The sequence below is a fragment of the Gymnogyps californianus genome, chromosome 8, assembly GCF_018139145.2.
Source record: "Gymnogyps californianus isolate 813 chromosome 8, ASM1813914v2, whole genome shotgun sequence".
NCBI classification, from domain to species: Eukaryota; Metazoa; Chordata; class Aves; order Accipitriformes; family Cathartidae; genus Gymnogyps; species Gymnogyps californianus.
The window spans coordinates 32,461,804-32,486,517 of NC_059478.1; the positions used below are offsets into that span (position 1 = coordinate 32,461,804).

The 24,714-nt window shown below is 41.0% G+C and overlaps 1 protein-coding gene across 1 annotated transcript; it reads right to left on the minus strand.

Annotated features, from left to right (window-relative positions):
* Window positions 1–645: 645 nt before the first annotated feature.
* On the minus strand, window positions 646–24,149 carry LOC127019140 (E3 ubiquitin-protein ligase RNF170-like). The gene is made up of 7 exons (XM_050901070.1): window positions 24,087–24,149; window positions 22,509–22,649; window positions 21,527–21,544; window positions 7,218–7,326; window positions 2,610–2,683; window positions 2,022–2,132; window positions 646–960 (listed from the first exon to the last, which is right to left on the minus strand). Exons 1-7 carry the CDS (start codon window positions 24,147–24,149, stop codon window positions 655–657), a joined length of 822 nt encoding a protein of 273 aa, XP_050757027.1. The 3' UTR covers window positions 646–654.
* Window positions 24,150–24,714: the final 565 nt, after the last annotated feature.

Genomic DNA, 24,714 nt, shown 5'->3' on the forward strand with positions numbered 1-24,714 from the left:
TTCACATTTCTTGCATGGTTTTTTAATGCTTTTCTCCCCTTGTAATACTTCTGCTTTATAGTTGCGTTTTTGTTCCAAGCCAGTGTTACTACCAGTTTTAAATTATCCACTTCAAAGTCAGGACTGTACTCATTGCAGAGCTGTAAAAAATCTGTGTTCCAGTGGATGTGTAATCAGCTGTGATAACACAAAGCACTGATACAAGATTTTGTGGTGATACTATCTAACATTCCTTGTGTTACATGAGACTTAGTAAATTGTACAGTTTGCTAAGTTCTCAAATAAAAATTTTATTCAAACTGAGCCAAGATGTAAAATGTTAAAGCTCAAGAGTTCTAAAACTCTTCAACTGCAAGTTGATTGGCATTGTAATTTTAAGCTCTGTTCATAGCTTCAGGCATTTTCAATTCAGGCACTTTGTATGAAGATAAGTTACAGAAAAATGCAGCATGAAAGAGTCTAGCAAGTACACAGTGTAAAACTAGCCGCCTGAGCGCTTGCACATCGAATCACTTGGCCATGCCAAGTATTGCCGAGTCCTGCTTCAGCCTTTGTCAGCAGCAGAATGACAAATCCATCATACGCTGCCCCAAATCAAAGAGAAGCCTGTCATCGCTTGGTGAAGTTTGACCAAGGAATCCAAGTTTGAGTCAGTCAGGACTCTGACAGCATGCTCTGAGCTGCAGACCTTGCCATATTTACCCCATTAGATGCAATTTGCTGACAAATGTTTATCATGCAAATTAAAAGAAGGGAAACAACCACCATGTCATCAGCTGTTCCAAGCGTCCTACAGAGAGGCCCAGGCTTCGTGTCAAATGGAGAAGACAAGCATATGATCGTTCCAAAGGAGCAAACAGCAACTCTTAGGAAAAAAATCCATACGAGACCACCCCAGGTGAAGATTCCTCGCAAGGTAAGAGTCAGGAATAGCGGCATGTCATAAAGGTAATCTGCAAACTAAATATTCAGATGAGTTACGCTATTTTGCATTCTGATGCATGCAGTTCTTTCAATTCAATGTGTCTCTTAAGCACTTTGAGATTCAAATCTCTTGAATGCAGCAGCTTTCTGTGCTGTCCAAATCCACCTACGCCGTTCAGGTATTTTGCAGTATCTAGAGGCACACTTCTAAAAGGAATCCCTGCTCCCCCAGCACTTTGAAAAGAAAGTATTACGCTTGACATTGAATCCTTTTGGAAACTGGACCTTAATGGCTGCACTGAGTATATGCCTGTCTTTAAAATCTGGCATCAAGTGTAAGCTATGGATGCTTGAAAATGAGGCCTGAAGTCTCGCCTCGGTGTGGACAGGAACCATAGGACTGAGTGATTATTTCTCTTCAATAATGCTAGCTTGTTGGGTTGAAAAATAATGTTCTCCTCCACAGTGCTTAGTTTAGTCCGTAGGTTGAAACAGACTCCACAGTCCTTTCAGGTCCCCTGCCGGGATGTGACAGGAGAGGAAGATTTCCTTCGGTGGTATTCTACACCCTGTCAAGAACGGGCCTCGCTTGTGCCTTCAGCCCTCATCTTTCACATCATTTCTACTGCCTGTCATGTCGCTGTACCAGCTGGGATTCCAGCTTTAAGAAAGTGCAGAGCCAGTGTGGACTGTTCGAATTTGGCAATGCCTGGGGAAAAAAACAGCTGCTTTCTAAGCTGGAATCTGATTTGAAATTTTAGAGGCAAGTTAAAATCCTGGAGTTCAAATCTGAGTTCATACTTGAAAATTCCAGCCTGACCATCTCTAGTTCTGTTTTGCTTCCTGTGTTTCATCTCACCCTGCTTTCGCCTGCCTGCCAGGATGACTGCAGAAGGAGCAGCTCCTCTGAGCTAGGAACTCCGAGAAGCACCTTTACTAGAAGGTGCTGGACCCAGCAGTGGATGGTAACACTTCCACTATGGTACTGCCAATAAGTGCATGGAAAGGCAATTCACATAATGATACAAACTAGTTTTCATTGCTGGGTCTCTTTCAGTCCTCCATAACTAGGTAAATGTAGATTCATAACTACTTACGGGTCGAGGTTGCCCTGAGAAACGCTTGTTGTAATCTCTAATGTCATGTACAATTTGTTTACTTGGCTTATCTTGTTGCTTTTCACAAGAGACGTTATCCGGAAGAACCACCTTCATAAGAAAAGAAGATCGGCATTAGCACGGTGTATTTTAATCTCCTGTATAAAGGACAGCGTTCTGTAGTACGTGTCTCTCCATAGTCTCTCGCAGCTGGACCTTTGTCCAGCTCCGGCAGTTCCACAACAGCAAGAAGATTTTCCTTTTACAACCTGCATCCAGCCTTCCAGTACAACAGGCAGCCTCTGACCGGGGTCAGAGGAGATTAGGAACTTCCGTATTGCTTTTTATGGAATGTTATCCCAGAGATTCAATAAACCATACAAAAGTAAAACGCTGGAGGCCTGTTGAATATTTCGCACAGTTGCCCGATGTGACGTGTCAAATGATAAATGCGAATGGCTGCAGGGTCACTGAAGTCTAAGTGGGTTTTGAAATGCTACGGAAAATTAGAGGATAAATAAAGTTGATCCTAAGAGCTCAAGCTTGTAATTTTGTCTGTATCATAATGCAGATGGAGGTAAGTCTTACCTTTTGTCTGCAGAGAGGGCAGGTTATTGCTGCTAACCAGGGACTATGTTTCCAGTATGTGATCAGACAGGAACCTACCAAAAAAAAAAAAAAAAAGAAATGAAGATGCATGAAATATATTTGAGGATATTTAATGTTTACAAGGAAGTTATCAGAATTAACAAACCCTCTTTCTACAACGAACTGTAAAAATGAATGTAATTCTTCGCTTTCATTTTAATATGTGATTTACTCTGCAAAGTGACTGTGCAAAAAATGGAGCCTTAGCTCTTCTACACTGGTATACACAGAGATGCATGGACCTCCTAAGGGAGACTTTGATTCAGTTTCTTTTCCTGGGGATAGCATCTTATTCTTGAAGCTCCCCTGACTGTGGTTGAAGCACTCAGGAGTACAGGCACCCTTCAGAGCGCAGCGCTGGCTGCTGCGGACAAAAGCAGTGCAGCTGCGTAAAGGCGGAGTTCCTCCAGAGCTAGGATGGCTTTTAAGGATGACGAGGGCCAGTTATCCCAAAGAAACCAACGTGCACAGCCAAGAGCCAGCCCGGTGGCGCAGAGTCCTGGTGGCACACCGTGTAGCTTGCTGATGAAGTGTCATACATGGGGCTATTTTGTCTGTCTGCTCCCCGCCCCGCTCCCCCTTTACTATATTTCAACTCTGTTACCCTTCTGGAAGTGCGTAGCTCTGGAAGAGCGAGTTGCTGCATTCTTTTTGATTCTTCTTACCCAGACAACTGCTAACAAATTTCGAAATGCAACATAGTAAGGGCTCAGGTGTGAAAGAGGGCAGAGTCTGAGGACAGTAAGATTAGACTGCACATGTAACTGACAGCAGTGGTTGACATACGTGAATGTCAGTGCTGGCACTGACAGCAAAACCAGCAAAGCATAAATAGCATCTAATCAGAAGCAGCACAGCTTGACTTTCAGCTCCCGGGCGCAGTGTGCAGTGTGACAGGTCAGGGGAAAAAAAAAAATCTCTCAACATTTAAACTGATCAAATTTGACAAGGACCCCAGCGAAAACAGAAGCAGAACGCTGCGCTGCCATTTTGATGGCATTGTTTTATTGAATTGAACAATGCTCTTTGTTCTTAAAAATAACCAGCAAGTAGTTTCTTGTAAGCAGCATTATAACAAGAAGTCTTCAGGAGCCCTCAGCGCAGGGTTTTTCTGCACCCAGACTGACTTTGTCTGTTGTCACTGAAAAGGGGAATATTGGAGAAACTGTGTTTGAAATCAAGTATAAAAATGTTCATGATGCTATCCGTTACATCTTATATACTAGGATTAGGGATGTTAAACTTGGCCCAAAGATATTTTTTATGAACCTCGCTCCGACTTGTGCTTTTTACTTTTGTTTTCATTTGAGTGCAGGGTTTTTCTTTATGACTCTTCTATTTTGTTTGCGTATAGAGACCAGTTGGCTGGGCACATGGCTGTGTTTATAGCTAAATCCCCACGCGGTCTGTGTAAACTCAGTCTGGCAGCCAGCTTCCAGCTTTCGCTTGAACTTCTGCATTTGACAGACATCACCCCTGACTTCAGGAACCGCTTTGACCCACTGGGTCCAGATCCTGTAGCTTGATCCACGCAGCTGTACTGCTGTGCCTGTGCTCAGGCCCAGTGATGACAAGGGGGCACTGATGGATCCCGTAGTCCTTCAAGGGCTCTCAAAAAAGAACGCTGTGGAAATTAATATTTGCTGCGTGCAGAATCCTTTGTTTAGTAGAACAGGAATGGCAGGACTCCTCTGAAGTTGACCTATTTGTGCTTCGGTGCATTTTTCATAAAATAGACAAAACCCTGGTTTAATCTAGCCTGCTACACAACCTTCTGAGGGAGTCTGTAGGTTTCTCTAAAATACCTCTGCGGTTATTGTTAATTAGAAAAAAATAATAGTGCTCAAGGATCGCTTTTCAGTTGAACTTCCTGAACATATGGTTCAAACTGAAGCTGAAAAGGAAAACTTCAGGACAAACTGTATGAATTACTACTAATAATAAAATCAGACATTTTTTATAAGTCCACATTAATCTTCTTTAAAAGCTCTGGGTTGACCACGTTTTTTAAATAAAACTTTTACCAGAGCGGAATTTATTAAGAGAGCTCAGCATTGCCTTAGCTCTGTTCCACAGGGCATCAAGAGAAGTTTTATTACTGATTTCAGTCACAACAGACTTAGATCTACGCAGAATGGTTTTGATAAGCCCAATGTAAAGTTTTATTGGTTTAAGACATGAAAACCAGACATGTTGCAGAGGCCGCTTCTACTATATAAACATAGTCATAACATATATAATGCATTGCACTGCAATCAGTGCTTCAGAGTGTAAATGATGATGTACTTGAGGAAAGTAAAGCCTAGCTAAATATATACAGCTAACGATAACAATATATACCAAGTTTGTATATGGTACTTCTCTGCAGATCTCAAAATAAAAACGAAGTCCGTATCATTATGTCATGTTCACAGATGGAAAAGGGAAAATTAACCAGGCCAGAGAAAGAGGAAAATTGATGATCTTTGTTGTTATGTCTATCTTTGTACTTGAAACTATAACTACTGTGACATTATTTGAAACACGTTTTGAGGCCATATGCTTACTGTTTGTCCTGGAGTGAGTTATATTCAAAGTATCCTTTTCCTGTATGTTATAAAACAGTGTTATAAAAACATGAAACAACCTAAAGTATTAAATGGTGTCACTCAAGAGGTAGGTGAGCCCTACGAAGTGTCCCTACCTGTTGGTGATCCACTGATTTGTTGTGGTTTCAGAGGATGGAGGTAGCGGCAGTGGTGATGAGGAGTTGTGCTGTGTGAGCATCATTTCAATCTAGAGAAAAATGACACTTCCTAAAGATAAAAACGTGCTTTTATTGCACCAGCATTAACAACACAGCCCCTTGTTCTCATTTATGCTTGGGTCTTTTTATAACACTCTTACATAGTGAAAAAAGTGTAAATGGCTTGTAAATATCACTTGCACTTGCTTTAAGGTCTCTGTAAAACGCCAGAGCAGTAGAAAGGAGCTTTGTGGTTCCGACCAGTGTCTTCTGATGTGTCTTGCTGTCGCAGTATCAGACAGTACTGCCTCCAGCCGCCTGCCTGCCCCTCTGCCAGAGCTTACTGATCTCGTGCCGCACAGTAGCCCTGAAGTACCTTCCTGGGCAGTTTCAGCCCCATCAGATCATGAACTCCAGTTCTCTTCTGCCAGCCCGGCTGTGGGGATGCCAGCAGTCAGCAAGGAACCCGATCAGCAGCTGGGGCAGCCAGGTTGTAAACTTCACCTGTAAATTCACTGGACGATATGTCTCAGAGGTCTGAGAGAAACGATGTGCAGTCCAAGCATGCTGGCGGCCTTATCCTGCTGCCTTTCAAAGCAGGTGCAAAGCTCACGCGGGCTCTAGTGGTGCAGAATGTGGGCCTTAAAAATCCTGAAATCCCCTTTATAAATGCAGTTAGGAACCTAACTCCCTCCGCTATTCTATGCTTCATCCTCGTACTCCCTTTGAAAAAATATTTAAATTTCGTAATCCTAACCATATGGTTTAGCAGCCTCAAAGGCGGCATTTAGCAGACACATTTATCTAGAGAATTATGGTTTTACTTAGATTATCCAGTGACTGTAGATGCACTGGGGGAGGACAGGAGACCACACCACGGGCAGCCTCAACAGAAGGACCCTCTCAATCTGGATCTGTCCCTTTCCTGCTAAGACAGATCCTGGACTGGAATAAACAGTTACTGAGCGTGCATCGTGATGAGATGTCTTTGAACATTTTTCCCCTGTATGACCACACAGATTTACTTAAAAAACAATCAACAGATTAAAAGAAGGTTTATACATGACTAGAAACTCACTTTTTTAATTGTTTAATATGTAACTTCCACTAATTTGTTTGTTTCTTTAGAAAGCTTTTACAGGACTACAAACCAGTGTAATTACGCCTTCTTGCGCTAGGTCACTTCTGCTTTATTTTAGGCCAGTGTTTCACATGGAAGCAAGTCTGTGGAACAGAATCAGACCTCAGCCCAGTGTGTCTTTCTCCTGATTTTCACCGGTCTAAACACAATCAGAATTAATTTTATGGGATAGCTGGATTTTTATGCTGTTGATTAAAAAGACAAGCTGTCTTCCCAGAAGTGAGTTCATGCTTGAAGATAAGACTTCATGTTTGTTACATCTTGAGCTTTTACAGTGACAAACTGTATGATTATTAGACTGTTGGTTTTTATAACAGGGTTTTTTCCACAGTTGAATACAAATTGTGTGATTTTCTGGTGCCCTTTACCCATTCCATGAGTTTGTGTTGTAATTTAACAGTATCCTGTGAGATGATCTGTTACTTCTTGTCGTCTTAAGACTTCTTGGGCATTTCAGAAGTGGCACCTTGTAGATGTGAAAGCAATGAGCAAATAAAAATACTGCTACTGATTTTTGGGGGGCATATAAAGATGGAACATCTCCTGCTTCTAGTGAGAGCACTTACACGAATTCCAGGGAGAAGGGCTTGGTCCTGGTTCTTACATAGGACTTGAGATTTCTGTAAGAAGAGTGCTTTTAGTAGCCTGTGTATGCACTGTGCTGTCAATCCAGAAAACTTACCACAGAATAAATGTCCACAGTTGGTTTCTACTGGGAGAGTAGCTGTCTGGAGACAGATGGGGCAGCTGAAGTCACTGTGATTACTAGGTTGCCAAATTTGGAGTGATTCCTGGAAGAGAAGTAGTACAGAGTCTTCAATAAATTAGTATTTTGATTGACATATTCAGTTCATTAATAATAATTTACTATGATTAGCAGAGAGTCACAGAAACTAAGTATAGATGTCACGCATAACTAATCGTTACCTCAGCAGATAATGAAAATTAGGCACAAAGAAATGAAGTGCTTTGTGTAATCCTACAGAAAGGGCCGGTGTCAGAGGTAAGATCATGATGCCACGTTTCTGCTTCCAGTGATAGATCCACACACCACTGGGTAATATTTCTGTTTTGAAAGCCAGTCGAGTTTGCCCCACCGGCTTGTCTAGCTGTCATTATTAGTCAGACAGCACCCGAAGTCTGCCTCAGTAGCTTTTGGGTCTTTTTCCTCCTCCTTTGTAGTCATGTCTGTCACTCAAATGTACTGAAATAAAACCCGGTGCGTTCTCTGCCTTCCTTGGGTGGCAGAATGGTATCCTTAGCGTGTACCATAGGCTATGTAACAAAAAGACTCCTGTATTTAAGTAAAAAGGTTGCTTCCAAACAATCCTTCCTTTGCTTAGCAAAGTCTATAATTAAGAATAATATTGAGCTTTGTTTTTAGAGCGGGAAGATTAGAATTCTGTAAGCCTCTGAAATGCTAAGAGGCATTTTGAAATCCAAAGTGTATTATCATATTCCTGGAGGGGAAAGGCTGAAGGATGTACGTTGGTCTTCCAGTCTTGGCTCCTAAATCATTGCCTGTAAGCAGTAAAAGTCTCTTTGGCAGTATATTCATCTATGCCAGGATTGTTTGATAGAGTGAGAGATAAAATAGCCGTTCTTACTTGATATTGATTCCTTACCACATCGAAAGTTTTTGCTACCTTTATAATGACGTATTAGCTAGTCTGTAATGGATGCTGGACCTGCCTGCTTCGTCTTAGCACACCATGGAGAAACTTACATTTGATCGTATGTTCGATTGCCATAACCACAATGAGATCAGTCTTTGAAGAAAATGTAATAACAGTGTGGTTAGTGTCCGTCCTTTCTCGAGAGAAAGTTATTTCAACCTTTCTATCAGTCCCAGAACCAGAGGGGCACTTCTGAAACTGGGAGGGAGCTTCCAAGGAAGTTCCTTCACTTTAAGGCAGAGTCTTGAAGGTTATTGTCTGTCCTCCACTGCCTGTGCATGTTTAGCGAGGCTCAACAGGAGATGGCATCAATTACAGTTTTATTTTGTATTTTGATCAAAAAATGATGAACTTCACATGTTTCTTAATGACCACAGAGGTCCAGCATTATATGGAATGGGCATTATTTTTCCATTACTGAAGGCATTCAGATGAGATGATGGCGTACTTTGGGAGTACAGCATTACTGTATGCTTGCTGTCCCTTGTTGCCCAATTTGGATTGCTTATTTGTTTTTCAGATACCTGATTGGCACCTGTCTACATGATCAATTCAGAAAATTCCAAGTATTTGACCTATTTATATAAGATTTTATAAAGAGAAAATTGAATAGAGTCTATATTTTGCATATCAAATACTGGAAGATCCAGAGTGACTGTGAAGATTTAAGCTCATTTGACAACAGACAAAGTTTTTTTCTAAGAAGTAGTTAATTTTTCTAATGTAATAATTCCAAGAAAGAAGAGAGAGGTCGTCATGTAGGTCTGCCAAATGAGTGTTCAGGAAACCGGGTCTCTTGCCAGAGCCATGTCTAAAATGACGAGTTCACTAAATCCGTGATTTTAAATCGGCACCTTTAATACCAGTCTTTCCTTCCTGTAATGAGGATCTGTAAATAAGAACTGGAGGTTTTAAAACAATGTGCCATAACTACTGGAAAAAGTCTTTCTCCTTTACTGTTTGTGAAGTTATAAATGTATTTGTTTCTGATTCTCAACAGAAAAACTTCAGATGCTGAAGGCATTTACATTGTTTTCACATTTTCCTCTCTATGCACTGATAGGATTGTCTCCTGCTGAGGTAACAACCACGCAATAGCCCAACAAAGCTGGGATGACTGGGTACGAATAACTAAAACACAACAATGATCAGATCCAAGTCCAGTACACTGACAGGTGAACGCCAGGCAAGCAGATTTTAACACAATGCTACCTAAAATTCATATGGCACATCACATTCCTATATTTTGACTTCCCGTGCAGTACTGATGGGGTATTTGCAGATTCAGAAGAGCATTATTTCAACTGATACAAGCTCTAATAGTTTTCGTCAGCTGAGGAACTGCCCCAGAGCAGTTGTGTTTATACACATTGCGTACATGACATAAGCTGATTAGGTATCTACTCTTTATTTTTGCAAAGTAATAACACATTTCTTTAGCTTTGTCTCACACAACAAAGGGAACCAAATGTGTTTCTGATTATGCAATAGATACTGAGTCAAGGGAAACCCAGCATTCCCAGACCATAACCGATGGAAATTTTGAAAAGCTTTCTTGCCCTTTGCAACCTCAAGAAGTCGAAATCGCTCGTGTATTTTGTATTAGAATGTGTTGTACAATAATTAACTTACTATATGACTCCTAGGGGACAAATGATTATAGTTTTTTTCCAGATGACTCATCTGCTGACTTACATGAGCAAGTCTGCAGAAACAGAGTTTGTGCTGTTCAGAAAACAGGAAAATTGAATGTTGCTGTGCTGCCGTATGATACCAGTTCTGGCTGCTGAGGTAAGCTACCACGCGAAGGGGCTGGAAACTCGTCAGCTGAGTGCAAGTTCCTGTTGAGACTTTGAAAATGCTCAAGCTCTGCTCTCAGAGCATTTGAGTCAGAGTTAGGACTATCAATTAGAGCAAAGAACCAGGCAATGATCCTGTACTAACGACACTAGGTGAAGAATATGTGCATGTATACGATGATGAAAAATCATTCAAACCCAGTACCGTGAAGCAGCATTTTTTATTGTAATCTCTCTCTCACTGAATGAAGCAAGGTGGGAAACTCGACCAGCTCTTGCAGTATGACTAACAGGTGGCAGATTCAGCAGAAAAAAAAATGGGCAATTCTTTACATTCACAGTTAAGCAGTGGACGTTCTTATGGCTGCTAGAAACTTTGGAGTTCAACAGGTACTGGGCATCAAGTACTATTAAATGCAAAGGTAGTACCTCTGACTGAGGAAGTTCCTGACCCATAAATCGCTAGAGAATGAAAGAGTATTCTGAGGAAGCGTCGTTAATGTTTCTTTATTCTTCTGTAGTCATCCATTGCTGCAGAGAGGGCAAGATGGCCCTGGCTTGACCTGGTATAGCCATTCTTACATTAATAGAGCATTTGGGGGGGAAAGAGACCTGGGGTCACCTTCAGCAAAGATATCAGTGGCTTAGTCTTGTCCTGAGTAGATAGGCTAGGAAAAACATGCCAAATCTTTCATTTATTTTTAATAGATTATGCGCACATAATCAAATTTCTGATTTATTGAGTCCAAGCACTCAAAATGGTGTTCGAGTTGGCTTTATCCTGGTTATAAGGGGACCACCCAGCTGGATCTGATAGAAGGAGAAGACAGATGATATCTGACATAGCTATAAGTCTGCCAGAACTCATTTACCCCTTCCAAAATCTTGAGCCAGCCTTTGAACGTTTGAACTAGCAGATTGAATTAGAGATTGAAGTAGCGATTATGGCCGTTAGTATTTTGTGTCACGAGGCTTTGAGTTTTTGATGGCATTAAACAGGCTTAACAAAATAAAATATTTAGTGTGACTTTGCCTAAAATGACAGCTTTTTAAGGAGCTTCCTCTCGTACAGTAGTTCGACATGTAATTACACAGCACAATTAAAATTGTCATTCCTGTTAACATTTTAGGCTGGAAACTTTGAGAGTGCCCATAAAAGCTACTATTTCATAGCCTTGTAGTTGGATCTTGGTGCCTATCTCACCTTTGAAAATCCCAGGCCTGGATAACGCCATACTGATACTGTAAAGCAGCTTTGATGAATAAAAAGGGGACTATGGAAGTAGTTTTCTAGGCAGCATACTGAAATTAGGCTCCTCTGCCAGAAACATCTCTGCTATGGGAGAAGTGGGGCAAACTTGCACCATTTGTCACCAGAAGCATCACGTTCTAGGAACTTGATTAGCTGCAAATTAGGGAGTGCCACAAAGTTAGCACAGAAAATCAAGTCTGGAAGTTCCTTCAGGATTCATACTGCTCATACTGGTGAGGTTTGAAATGCTTCTGTTCCCAAGTCTAAGAGACAGAGGGAAGCTGAAGAATTCCTCATACTTTACAACCACAGAACTCCCATTGTGTTATATGAAGATACCCAAGTCAAGATTTTCAGTACAATTTTCTTAATACTATTTTGAACACTTAATGTTAGCTTTTGTCTAAGATTCATCTTTAAAAACCCTAAAATATTGGTGTTTCTAACCCATAGAAACATTCCCATGTTCTTGGGAATCATGCTACAGCCAGAATGGGACAGTAAAATGTATAGTCCAGTAGAAGTTAATTTACTTCATTTGGAGGAAATGAAAAAAAAACCCACAACCAAAACCAAACCCCAAAGTTCAGAAGCAAATTATTCTGAAAAACAGACTTAGAATCCAAAGATCTAGAGAAAGCCTTAAACTCTGCCACCTCAAATTTCAAGTGCCACAATGCCTCTCTTTTGCGTATCTCCCCCACCATCAATTCCCTAGTCCAGAGTTAGATTCCCGAGCACCTTCTGCGGCACAGAGAGAGATTGAGACATGTAAGGATTATACCTAAATCACCCAGACCAAGTACTGGAGATGCCTACCACTAGCCAACAGTAATATTAAACACATAGGTTATGTCTCTTTTCTCACCATTTGCAAGGAAGGCCCCATCATGTTGTAAAGCTGGGGGACCCAGCATCCTCTCCAAGTGCACAGGAGTATTCTTTGAAAGAACTGGGCAGGGCTCAGCATTTTCAAGCAGTGGCACTGGTCACCTTTTAAATAATTCTCAGTGGTGAAAGCCTTCACCCACATAGGGAATGCTGGCCGAGTGCTTTCACTGACCAAAGAGATTCAACCCCCGTGTCCAGTGAGAAAACCCTCATCACCACACCACTGGACACCATCGGCAGTTTTCACCAGACCACGCACCTAAATTAGATCATGGACGTAAAGTGATTCCCTATCTAAAAAGTACTGAGGGAAAATGAACCCCCCACCTTCACAACCTAGCAAGAAGATAGTAAGTTGAATGTACTGTGACATACATGCTCATATATGAGAGAAATGGCTTTTGAAGACTTACAGTAAGATTATGGGGGTTGCAATGGATGACGATGCTTCATGTGACATTTTAGATTTGCTGGTTGGCAAAGGCCATGGCAAGTTTACATGTTTATTTTTAAATACAGTTTTAATTTTTTCTAAAATCAGGTCCTTATGTTTATATTCCTTTCTCAGTGAGCACCACAGGTGTTACTTGCTTTTGGAGTCAGACTTGCAAAAGAATTCTGCGTGTAGGTACCTCATCAGGGGCCAGGCTTTGCAACTGTTCAAGCCCAGAAGTTCCCTATGTGCCAGTCAGATTTTTGAGAAAAAGGAGATTTTTGAGAAAAAGGAGATCTTTTCAAATCTGGACACATCTTTTGGCTTGAAATGAAAGCTGAGCATTTCAGAAAATAATTCTAGTAGAACTCTGCAAAATCAAGTCTATTGTACTAAAACACAGCCACTAGGTTTGATACATTTTTAATACTTGCATGCAAAAGAAAGGTGTGAAGAAGTGATCAGATTGCTGATTATGAAGCCAGAAGCTCCTGGGTATAAACTTTTATCTCTGTGACACAGCTCAGCTGACAACATCTTTCAGTTTTACCACAAGGAAATTTAGCTTTAAAGCATCAGTGATGAGTCCATTCTCATCAGCATGTTTGAAGAGAAGGAATTAAAGTTTAAAAAGCACTTAGCAGATTCAAGTGCTAACAAACATTTATTCATTTTTCCATGAACATGTGCCATTATTTAGAAGTAAAATAGACCTTGCTTTGAGGTTTAAACTTGTTAGGAAGGCATGATACTGTGCGACCTCTTGGTCAGATTCCTTTGATAGGTGAGCAGCTGCTCCGTGTCTCAATTACAAGCCCAATTAAGGAGATCAGGGAGGATACACTGGACAGCTCATTATTTGACGATACATATTTAACCTAATCACAAGCAAATTAAAAATATGACATATTTTAAAGGGAAGAATTGATTCATGCAAATTTTCCAAAAGTAATCTAATGATTAAAAGTATAAATAAATACTTCAATTATTTATTCATAATCATTCTAATGAACATTTCCTACCGTGGTTCAGAAGACCTACATAAATTGGGCTTACCATTCCTCTTTTCAGAAACGTTTGAGAGGAGCTGAGTAAGTTACACGAGCTGACAGTGTTGGTGTGGAATCATTCATTAAGGCCAGCTACGCGTCTTTGTCAATTATTAACTTAGTTGCCCAATGGCAAGGGTCTGTCAGGTTTTCTAAATTACGGTTATGAAAGAAACATGTGGGGTTTTTTTTTTCCCCTCCAATAAAGCAAATCTGCTAAAAAAGCAGAGGACTCCTGGGGAAAAAAACAACAGCCCTCCCTTTCTAAAGCATCTAAATAAATCTTCTCCCCCCAATTGAAAAGATATCTGAAACTAATTAAAAAATTGCATTACTATTTTTAAATATTAACTTGATTAAGGGCACATGACAGGTATTTTGATCATCTGATAGAGTAGCAGCTTATCAGTACTGTTGTGAAACAGGCTTAAAACTTGCCAGACACTTGTGATACTCTGGAATTGCATAATGGCAGAATGAGATTGTGTAACACAATATTGTCCAATTATCAAGTAAAGTGTAGAATTTAAGCAGAAGGTCTAACATGCTAAAATAATTTTAATTGATGGGCATATATACTTCACAGGGTATTTATTCTTTGTTGTGCTCTATGGTCCTTGAGAAAGGCTTGATTTCTGTAAAGATGTTCTCCAATTTAATGCAGCAAAATTAATAAGGAAACCTGTTAAGGGCTTGGTTTTGTGCAGTGTTAACCATCCTGATCCTGATTCAACAAGGCATTGAAGCACATGCCTAATTTTCAGCCCTCAGGTAACACATAACCTCTTATGGAGAGGTGGAGCAGGAGTCAGTAATATTGGAATAGAAATTCACTTAGAACAAAAATAATGCCCCTGGCATTCCTGCTGAAGCACTGATAAGCTAAACAAAGCACTTTTCAAAGACTAACAACCGGATGGGATTTGTAGCATAAACAATGCTCCTTGTTAGTCACCAGTCCCCAGGGCATCTTCCTCACTTTGTTACAGATAAATTGGCAACAAATGAAATACTGTATGTGATTTCCTGCCCTGGGTATGCATGTGTGCTCGCATGCCAGTGTGATAGCTGTCATTTATTATTTATCCAAGTATGTATACAAATCTACAGTGTGATTTAATTACTTATTAAAGGTGCCAGACTGACAGATGCAGAAGCTGGAGCCGTTTCTTTATCCAGAGAACTGACACAGTGTAAGCAGTAGCATCCTCTCCAGGCTGTTCTAGTAACATGCTTCACCTCGATGGACTCCCCAAATATCTGAGCATAGCTCTTTCTCTCCAACCTTCTCCCAGCTACTCTGCTCAACATGCTAAATTCATAAAGGCTGCTAACAAAGATGTCAGTTATTCCTGTGATTTTTAGACAGGAATGTTTATACACTGGAAAATTGGTTTAAACACATTAAATCTATTTTAGCTAGGCAACTCAAGCATTTGATTAGTACTAACTCAAAAAAGGATTTGAATGGTTTTAATACAGAGGTGAAACCCCCTCTAACTAAATAATAGCAAAAAGATTATAGACATTTTGTAAAGGTGAAATGAGCCCAGAAGATTTCCTTCTGCTTGGCAGGGGCTGTATGCATAGTGCTGTGGCTCTTTTGCAGTCACTTATGCCCTTACCTAACAGACACGCTAGTCTTGGAAACTGGATGCTAAATTCTGCATTGCTTCAATAAGCAGGATTTTGGTTTCATTTTTTATGTCACTCTAAACCTGTTATTGCTCATTACCATTACAGTTCAAAGCACTTCCCCGCGCCCCCAGGCACAGCTAGATGCAGGACAGCAGGGAATCTGCAGTCTTCTTGCACTTTCACTCAGCGCCCAGTCTTTAACTGGGAAACTGAGATTTTATTAGGCTTAACTCATTGAATTCGACCATACCTGTTTGCCAGAGAAAGACTGGCAAATAATAGCAAGGTTCCCTTCACATAGCTCCAGAATATTTTGAGAAAGATAATGGACACAAGAAAACCTCTTAAACTTCTGTGAATCTATACATTAAATCAGTAAAAACATGTTTGCCCAAGGCCAGCCATTCCTATTGCCTTGCTAACTTCTTTGGTCCCAGTACATGCCTGGAAGTTGCAATCCTGGATCCATTTTGTCTAATTGTACGTTGGTACAGATTTGGTGCCAGATCTTTGGCTGAGCCCTTAAAGCACAACTATAGTGCAAGTAATACTGTTTACTGATAATAAGCTTGTCATTTTGGCTTTGGAGTTTGAGCTGGCAAACACTTACGTGCCTGAGTTATTCTGCATAGTCGAATAGTCCCGTTAAAGCCAACAGGTCTGTTCATGCCAACCACTCGTATTATTGCATTATTAATTCCCAATTTTACAAATAAAGTTTCTTATTCTACTCCACAAAAGCCTACCTAACCAAAAATTGGGCCTGAGAAGTATAAAGATGGGATTGAGAAGTACGAAGATGTGAAATAACACTTCCTGGCAGTGTTTTGGAGCAGGGCCTATGTAACGGCACTTGACACAAATGAGGGGGTTTTGGGCTGAGATGGAGTTTTGCATTATGCACTCTCGGTGTGTCCCAGCTGTGACCTAATTCCATCCTGGGATGTAAGAGTGATGGCTGCTGGCTGCTGGATACATAGGCAGGCTTCACTGGGTTCTGCTAAGATGAGGAGCTAAGCTATCAGAACCCCTGTGAAGCTGGTTCCTGTGCAAGAGCAAAACATGTCTGACCAGCTATTGGTGAAGAGCATCAGGAAAGCAAGAGAGAAATCTCTTTAAATGGAAACATAAATGAATGACTAGTAAATTCAGACAATCATAACTTTTATCTTAAAAAATGATCCAAGTGCAAAATGTAATTTTGTTAGAAATGCCAAAAAAAAAAAAAAATTGTAACCTCCCTGGCACTCCTTAGAGAGAGCAATCTGTTAAAGAGAGGCTTGACCCCCCTGCTGTAGGAGTTGGCTTTCACTCTTTGGAATATGCTACATCAAGAGAACCTTAAAATATGAAAGAAAATGTGTTCAAAATTTTTAGGCAAATCGAAGCTTATTTTCAAAGAAAAAAAAGAAAAATGACATTGATATAAAAATGATGGGAAATCTGAACTCAATTTTGACAGGCGCATGCTAACTTGCTTATTTAATATATAAATGTTGCAGCGAGCACCAGAACAATTCATCTTATGCTTTACATACCTATAGCTATCCTACTCTGTTTAGCTATGGTTGGGGTTTAGACATTTCTGTGTTATTTAATAGCAAGTGATAGCTATGACATTTTCACCTTGTGTTTCTATTTTTGAGCATAGACTTTTCTTCTTCAACTACAGAATACTATTAAATACTCCATTTAAAAACATGTCTTTTAGTAGTTTCTCACACCAACTTATAAATGTTGAGAAAGGAATACTCTTTAATAACTTAGCTGTTAATCTTCCACTTAAAAATAATGAAGTTATTAACATTTTATTCAGTGAATATTCTATACCGATGATAATGTTTCTGAATGAGATAATGCTATATAATAGGTACAATGAAACACAGAGTTTTGAAAATTATTTTGTGTTTAGACAGATTAGAGATATTACCAGAATTAGTTTCTCTGTGCAAGACTACATACCAGTACCCTGGCACAGACTCAGTCTAAAGGCATTACTTCTTTTTGGAAAATAAGTTTGTGATTTCCCTGATCCTGAAAAAAACATGCTCATGAGCTTACTCATGGAGTAATCCCAGACTGTGGTGAAAACTGGAGGTATTCGGTGCACAAAATTAAATAAGTGCAAGGATATCCTCAGGATCAGAATCTAGAAACCAAACGGTCTTGTTGGGACACAAAACCACCTGCCAAACCGGTGCTTTGGAAGTCACAACGTTGCCCTGCCTTCTCAATGCACCTGTGGAAACAGGATTTGAAAGTGGATTTGTTTGTGAAAAATATGTCTCTGACATAGTTCATGTCCCAGTACTGAATTTTTTGTTATGGGCACCAACTGAAATTGTATCTGAGAAATTTAATACATGTGAACTTGTAAAGCCAGGAGCTGCCCCCATTACAGTGCAAAGAGTTCCATGATGTCAATTAATGTCAGCTAGCTAATACTGGAATTGCCAAAGCCCACTTTCAGTTGTGACCTTGTTCACTGAAAAAAAGATAGGAGTACTAAAATAGAAGTGCAGATATATGTGAGAAAGTAAACAAAAAGCCAGAAACAGAAAAGCATAGATATGAGATTGACAAATGTTAGGGAAACAACCGAGGCAGCGAGAGAGCATGCTAGGAGGGAAGGTTACAGTGACAAAGTGAGGTCTTGTTGAGGAAAAATGATGTCGTAGAGGTGTAAATACTTTATCCTGCTCGAGTCACTGTTCATAAAAGTTCCTGATTCTGAGATGTTTCCCTGAGATAAATGAGGCAGATCATTCCTTAAAGATGTTAACCATTTATTCTCCTGCTGTATGAAGCCAAAAGGTACAATTACAAAGATCTGGTCACAGTCTTTTTTATAAATGGAGGTAGTTAGTTCTCCACCTCCAACCTGCTTTGTTTCCAGTATTGCTTTTTATGGAATTTAATGAGATATCACGACTTTTGGCTCTGTGGCATTATTCCCATCTTTTTGCTACCCAACTCCGCCCCCCCGCCCCCCCAAGAATTACATTATGCTGAAGCAGAGATAATCCGTCATTCTCCGCATTCATCTTTCCTAGTTCTTTAAGGAGCGACCAGGTAAGGTAGTCCTCATATAGTCTATCTTATCTTTTTCTTTTTGACCCTGCAAAGTGAATTTCCTTTCCCCAGGAGAATTTAGACAGTGGACTGGTCAGAAACACTCACATACATAATTTAAAAAGAAGCGACATCTCTGCAGAGCCTGTGGCTCTGAAGAGTACTAAGGCAAGTAACTTAACAATTGCTTCAAATCAAGTCCAAGCAGCCTCTCTGTCCAGTCAGCTCCTTTCCCCTTCTCTTCTTTCTCTAATAAAAGATAAAAAACTGTCTACGGGGATCCTACCAGGTTTTGTTTATTTGTTTTACACATGAGATTAACAATAGAGTCCTACTGCAATTTAGTATTCTCTGTAATAAAATGTGATCTGCATAGCTCATGTTAGTGATATTGTTAAAGTAACCTCTGTTTCAGTTTATCAATGCCTACTTCACTGACGTATGATAAACCTTAACTAATATGTGTAAAAGTACTTGCTTTTTTTTTCTGAAACTACTATAATAAACTAAATAGTATTATTCTGTGTAACAGGTGTAGATGCATTTGTACTCTACACACTCACTGTATCACATGGGCTAAGATAACTATACCTGGAAGTTTGTAACCAAGGACCCCAGAAATTACTCCAGGCAAAACTAAATTCATTGTAGAACAGACTAGAAATGCCAGTCCAAGCCTTCATAGTTTTAATGAGATGACTATTTCTTACCACCATTAAGTCTGTGGGGATCAAAGAAAATGCTCATTGAGTTAAGATGTGCTAAGAAAAGTGTAAAGAAGAGCATAAATGGCTCAGGAATTCCAGGAATCCCACTGGCTTAAGCAGTCTTTTATTAAAAGCAAGTGTTCTCATAGTTGAATGACTTCCAAGAAGGGCCTCAAGTGATGAAAGTATTTCCATCTAACGTGAAAATACTTGAAAGATGCTTATTCCATGTGAAAATATTTCCACCTTTCAGAAAAGCCTGAATACAAGACTCCTTCGATGAATATACTCTCGTACAAGGTATTAATTTTCAGAATTAATATACAAAATATCCAGAATTCCTACTATTCTGATAATGCATGGATTATAATGACTTTCATCTCCTATAACAGCCAGACAAAATATTTCAGAGTATTTTGCAAAATAGATACTTCAGTTACATAATGAAAAATTTTACATCCATCATCATGACATTGCTCCCATTTCCCTCAGGGCATAATTGACCTGGAAAGTACCGTAGAGCATCTTCAGAGAAAAAGCAATGGGATCTCCTTCAAACACATCACGGCACAGTAGTCAATCTTGCTGGCTAACTGTGCAATACAGACATACCCTATATACCCTGTATCTTCCTACTCCCCTCTTAACTAAACCAGCAATAACAGTACCTCCTGCCCTCACCAAAAATTATACAAGAGCATAGACCAGAAAGACTGTGAAACAGTCAGCTACCCCAGTAGTATTTCAGCCATCAGGACTGTCTCCTTTTACTGTTTCTGGTTTTATCCTTTCTTTCCGTCTCCTCAAGCTGTTTTTCTCAGATGATAGAAGTAAGGAAGTAAGCCAGTATTGTGGGCCCAAACAGCTCCTTTTGAGATCATGGTAAGGTTTTCTCTGTACCTCAACCACTCCCTGCTCTGGGAGTTACTACTCTTGTAAAATGTAATTCATGGCGAGATTGGAAAGCAATAATGAAATAAGCCATTCCCCTCCCTTTTTACACCCAAACGGAGTAAGCAAGGGATTGGTATGACTCTTAGAGCTGACACAGGTCTCTTGGGTAACTTTCTAAGGAGCTGTCAGGCCCTGGGGGTACAGCAGTAATCACAAGACTGAGTGCTGACTGCCAGTGACCTGCTGTTTTTGGAAGCCTGGTCCGTCTCTTGTGCAATCAGGAAACACAAACCTGCGTGAGACCAGCAAGGTACTGGTAATCTTCAGCCAGTCAAATAACATGAGTTCACATTAGAATCATGATGTGGTTTTTCTTCTTCATATTTTGTGATTTTTAGGTGTTCAGTTATGGTGAATAATCTTTATTTGATTATAATAACTTCTGAATTGGCCACATTTGGAGAATAAACAGATAGTCAATGCCTTTTTCATGAAAATATAATAACTTCCAATACACATAGAGCTTGATTCAAAAGGAAGTGGGAGTGTATATGCCAGGAAGATGTAAGAGATTACGACAGGATGTGAAGGGACGTGTGGCCCAGGGAATACAGCAGGTATTAAATCAGTTTGTATTGTGTAATAATCAACTGCACACATTTTGGCAATTGGTTAGTTTCTAGTTTCTGCATCTGAAAAATCCAAATACGCCTCAGCACCACAGAACATCATGAGGCTTATTTGATGCTTCTAAAGGTTTTGAAAGATGCTCGGGAAGTGCAGACTTCCATTAATGATATCAGTCAAGCTACTAAATATGACTGAAAAGCTGAAGATCATTTTTCATCTCGTATTCTAATGGCAAGAAATGTGCAAGTTACATAACTAACCACCAAGTGTCACTGTTCGGTATTTTTACATTCTGACGTCTTTGTTCCCAAGTGCTTAGAAAATTCCTTTCAGATGCAGTCCTGTAAATTAGGATTTTCCAACAAGAATAAGAATATTTTTCAAATACAAGAGACATGTATATCTGCCACACAAGATACAGGAAAACTCAAGTGTCTGGATATGTGGCTTTCTTGAGCAAGCCACCGAGTAACGTCTGAACTAAATATTGTTGATATTACTGGATATAATAATGTAAGTCCCATTGAAAATAAAAAAAAAACCCTGAGGAATAGGATTTTATTTTTCAGCCTAGCCATTTAAATTATTGTAGCAAATGCCATTCTTTTTTGTTAAGAAAGGCAGACAACTCTTACTGAGAGATTGTCAGATGCTTTGTCAAGAAGGCAAAGGATGCACTATCAAAAAGAGTGAACACATTTTAAATAAGTTCCTATTGTGAGAAGTAATGTAACCTGACTTTAAAATGTCGTAACAGCGGACATTAGACATCAGGAGATTGAACCGCAGTCCTGGTGTGAGATGCCGAGCTAGTCTTCCCTGTTTCTAGAACGTTAATATAAGTCATAATCTTTGATTGGCACAAAATCAGAATTTGCTGACAGTCACGTGAGCTGCAGCTCATGAAGAAATTTCCAACCAGGCTTAAAAAATAAAACAAACTACCTTACTCTACATAACTTACGTAGCTTCCCTTTGTTACTATTTCTTCTGCCCCACAGCTGAACTCTTAAGCACAGCTTGCCAGTGCTGTGGTGTTCCTGATGTGCCCCTGTGTAACTGTAACTTGAAAGATGTAAAATAGCTGCACAGATTTCCACATACATTTGTATTGTAGTTCTCCGTAGAATTTCGTATGCCCTAAGTGTAACGTTCCTTAGAAAGATCCTTGCTGTGTGCTAATACTGGTTTATCTGGGTGAGCACTCAGTCATTCGGAGTCAGCCATTTGACGTGGACGCAACAGCCAGGAGTGCCTGGGTGAGCCGATCTCTTCTGACATAATCCCAGATTACCAAACCTGTACAGCCTGCCTTATCTTTCAAATGAGTGCCTCTCCCACAGATCTCAGCCAAGTTCCCTGCACTATTGACATTCTGTAACACCTTTCCAGCATAGCCACCCCTTATGAATAACAATTTCTAGATGCTTTTGAATGAGGAGCAACCCTGAAACAGGGGTACTAGCCCTCTAGTGGAAAACTGTTCTCTGCAGTATTTTTTGCATGTATGGAAATGACCCCACTGCAACAGACTATGTTGTCAGGGCCCCGAGTGCACGAATAGACCTTAACAGCCTCACTTGGTGCCTCCATCCACGCTCTCTGCCCATGGGCCACTCTATTTAAGCTCAGCCCCAGGCCTTCAGCTGAGTCACAGCCATGCCTGTGCCTGGCCATGGACTCTGCTGATCTGGACTGTGACCTGTGGCCTGAATTCCCAGCTTGACCTCAGAACTGCCTTGTCACTGTGCACCTGCCCGGCGATCACGGGACTGTGCCCGACTCTGGTTACCCTCGCTGGGCCTGACCCTGACCGGCAGGTTGCCTTCCGGGCTTTACCTTGTACTTGCCTCATCACCATGAACTTGCCTGAGCATCTGAACTCACGGTTGAATATGCCCTAGACCTGCCCTGCTTGCCTTCCTCGGATACTGTGGGATGGGGCTGGTAAAGCCCCTGCCCTGCTGGCTGCGTTCTCGCTCTTCGCTCCATGTTCCCTGGAAAGCAGCTGGCTTTTGCTGCTCCCTGGCTTATGGAGCATAAACTCAGGAAAAAAGGAGTTGCCTGTAGAAACTGTATAAAGAAAGCAGTGTGTGAGAGGTTGAATCTGCAGAGAAAGAGCACATGAAATCAGGAAGTTGAAATGCGGATTTATATGTTTCTGCAAAATGGGTTGTAGGAAACTGGGTAAAGGTTGGTAGGAAGTGACAGACGCTAGGATGTGACACTCACTGAGGAGGGAAAGGACATAAAATTATAGAAAGGAGAAACAGTAAGCAAATGAAGAGGGGGAAAAGAAAAATTAACAAAGGCTAGCAGAAATCATAAAAGAGCAAAAATATTAAAAAACTAAAAGGAGCATGCTCAACAGTACAAATCCTAGCACAGAACTCTGGGATTTTACTGTAAAAACCTTTTATTCCTTATTCTATTTTTAAGAAGGATTTCTGATAATCTTCCATGGCAACCAATTCTCTTCAAGAACCTTTGGTGAACGAAACAGTCAAAGGGTTTCTAGAAATCCAAGTCCACTCTCGAGCCTTTATCAATTCTGGACAGCACTATGAGGGGAAATAAATAGTCATATAAATACTGTCCAGGTCATCCACCACAATTTTAATCTCTGTGAGTCAAAGTAGAATCAGTAACAGAAAATTAAAGCATGTATCTTAAAGTAGAATAGCCAAAAAAGAAGAGCATACGATGCCTATAACAGCTATTATTCAAGATATTTAGTCCACTCTTAGGCTGACCTAAACACTGATGTGTTTAATGCCATCCTGCACATTCCAGTAACAACAGGCAAGGTAAGAATCTTCATAAAACAGAATCAGCTAACAAAAAATAATGGCTTATATCAATTAGTAAAAGAGGCTGTTGGAGAGAAAAATTATTGATGTGCTTGTGCTGAAACAGCAGAGGGACAGAGTCATTGCATCTTCTTAGTGTAAGGTACTTAGACTTTTCTCTGGAGTGTCTGAGGCAGGGTATTACAGAAGACAAGATCCTGAACCAGACATACCCAAGATCTGATCAAATAAGCTAAGTTTTTCCTATGAAACAAATATAGTAGAGGAAAGCAAGCGAAAGAGTTTTGGCGTGTTTTTTTCCAAAACAAAAAAGATCAAATGAAAAAGTATTCCTACATTTTAGATATCATGTAGTGAAATACGCAAGATGAAAAGAACGTGCATGGTGCCTGCCTGGCGGTGTTTGACGTACTGCGCAGGCAGTCATTACCGGGCTGCCTGCGGAGACTTGGCAGCGTGCCCCGCGCACTGCCAGGTGGATGAAAGACTTGCTGGGCAGGAGCAGTTCAGCGGTGCCCCTCGAGCTGTCAGGCCTCCTTCAGCCCCCTCGCTGGCGGGGCGAAGACTGCCACCCGTGAGACACTGGAGTCTGGTGGGTTTTGGGTAGTACTAATAACAGCCTCTGAGGCTGAGGAGAGAAAAAAAAAGGACAATATAAATTAAAAAGAGGTAAAGCTGCCATAGCCCTTCTCAATCCCACCTGCGCTGTTGGACGCGGGCACATTGCCCCACCTTCTGGAGAAGGGTTTAAACAGTTACTCATCAGCCTCGTGCTTAAGCGCTTTCCATCCTTTGCCTCCCCAAAATAAGGAACTGGTATTTTTGCCTCATTTAACAATGGTATTTTTTTAAGCAATTCTGTATCCAGCTCTGAAAGCAACATTTGTGGCTGGTACAGGTACACTGACCTACCTACACCTTAGGCACAGGTAAGTCTGAACCATGCCAGCAGCTCTTCACCCCGTGACCTCCACGGACCGTCCGTCCCCGGCCTACGGCGGCGGCTGTGACAGCCAGAAGGCAGCCGCGGCCCGGGCCGCCAGGGCGGGAGGAGGCAGCGGCCGCCATGTTGGGACAGAGCGGCGCCTCCTGTGCGGGGCTCGCGGCAGCGGAGGGAAGGCAGGGGCTGTACCCGCTGACTCCCGGGCCCGCACTTCACCCCGGGGGTAGGTGACACGTCCCCGCTGTGCCCACACACCCCGTTCCGGAGGCGGCACCGAGCAGAGGCGGCGGCTGGGACCGCTGAGGGGACCCACCGCCGGGAGGCGCGGCCCCGCCCCTAACGAGTGCCCCCCGTGATTGGCGCGAACAGCTACACCCCCTCCCCT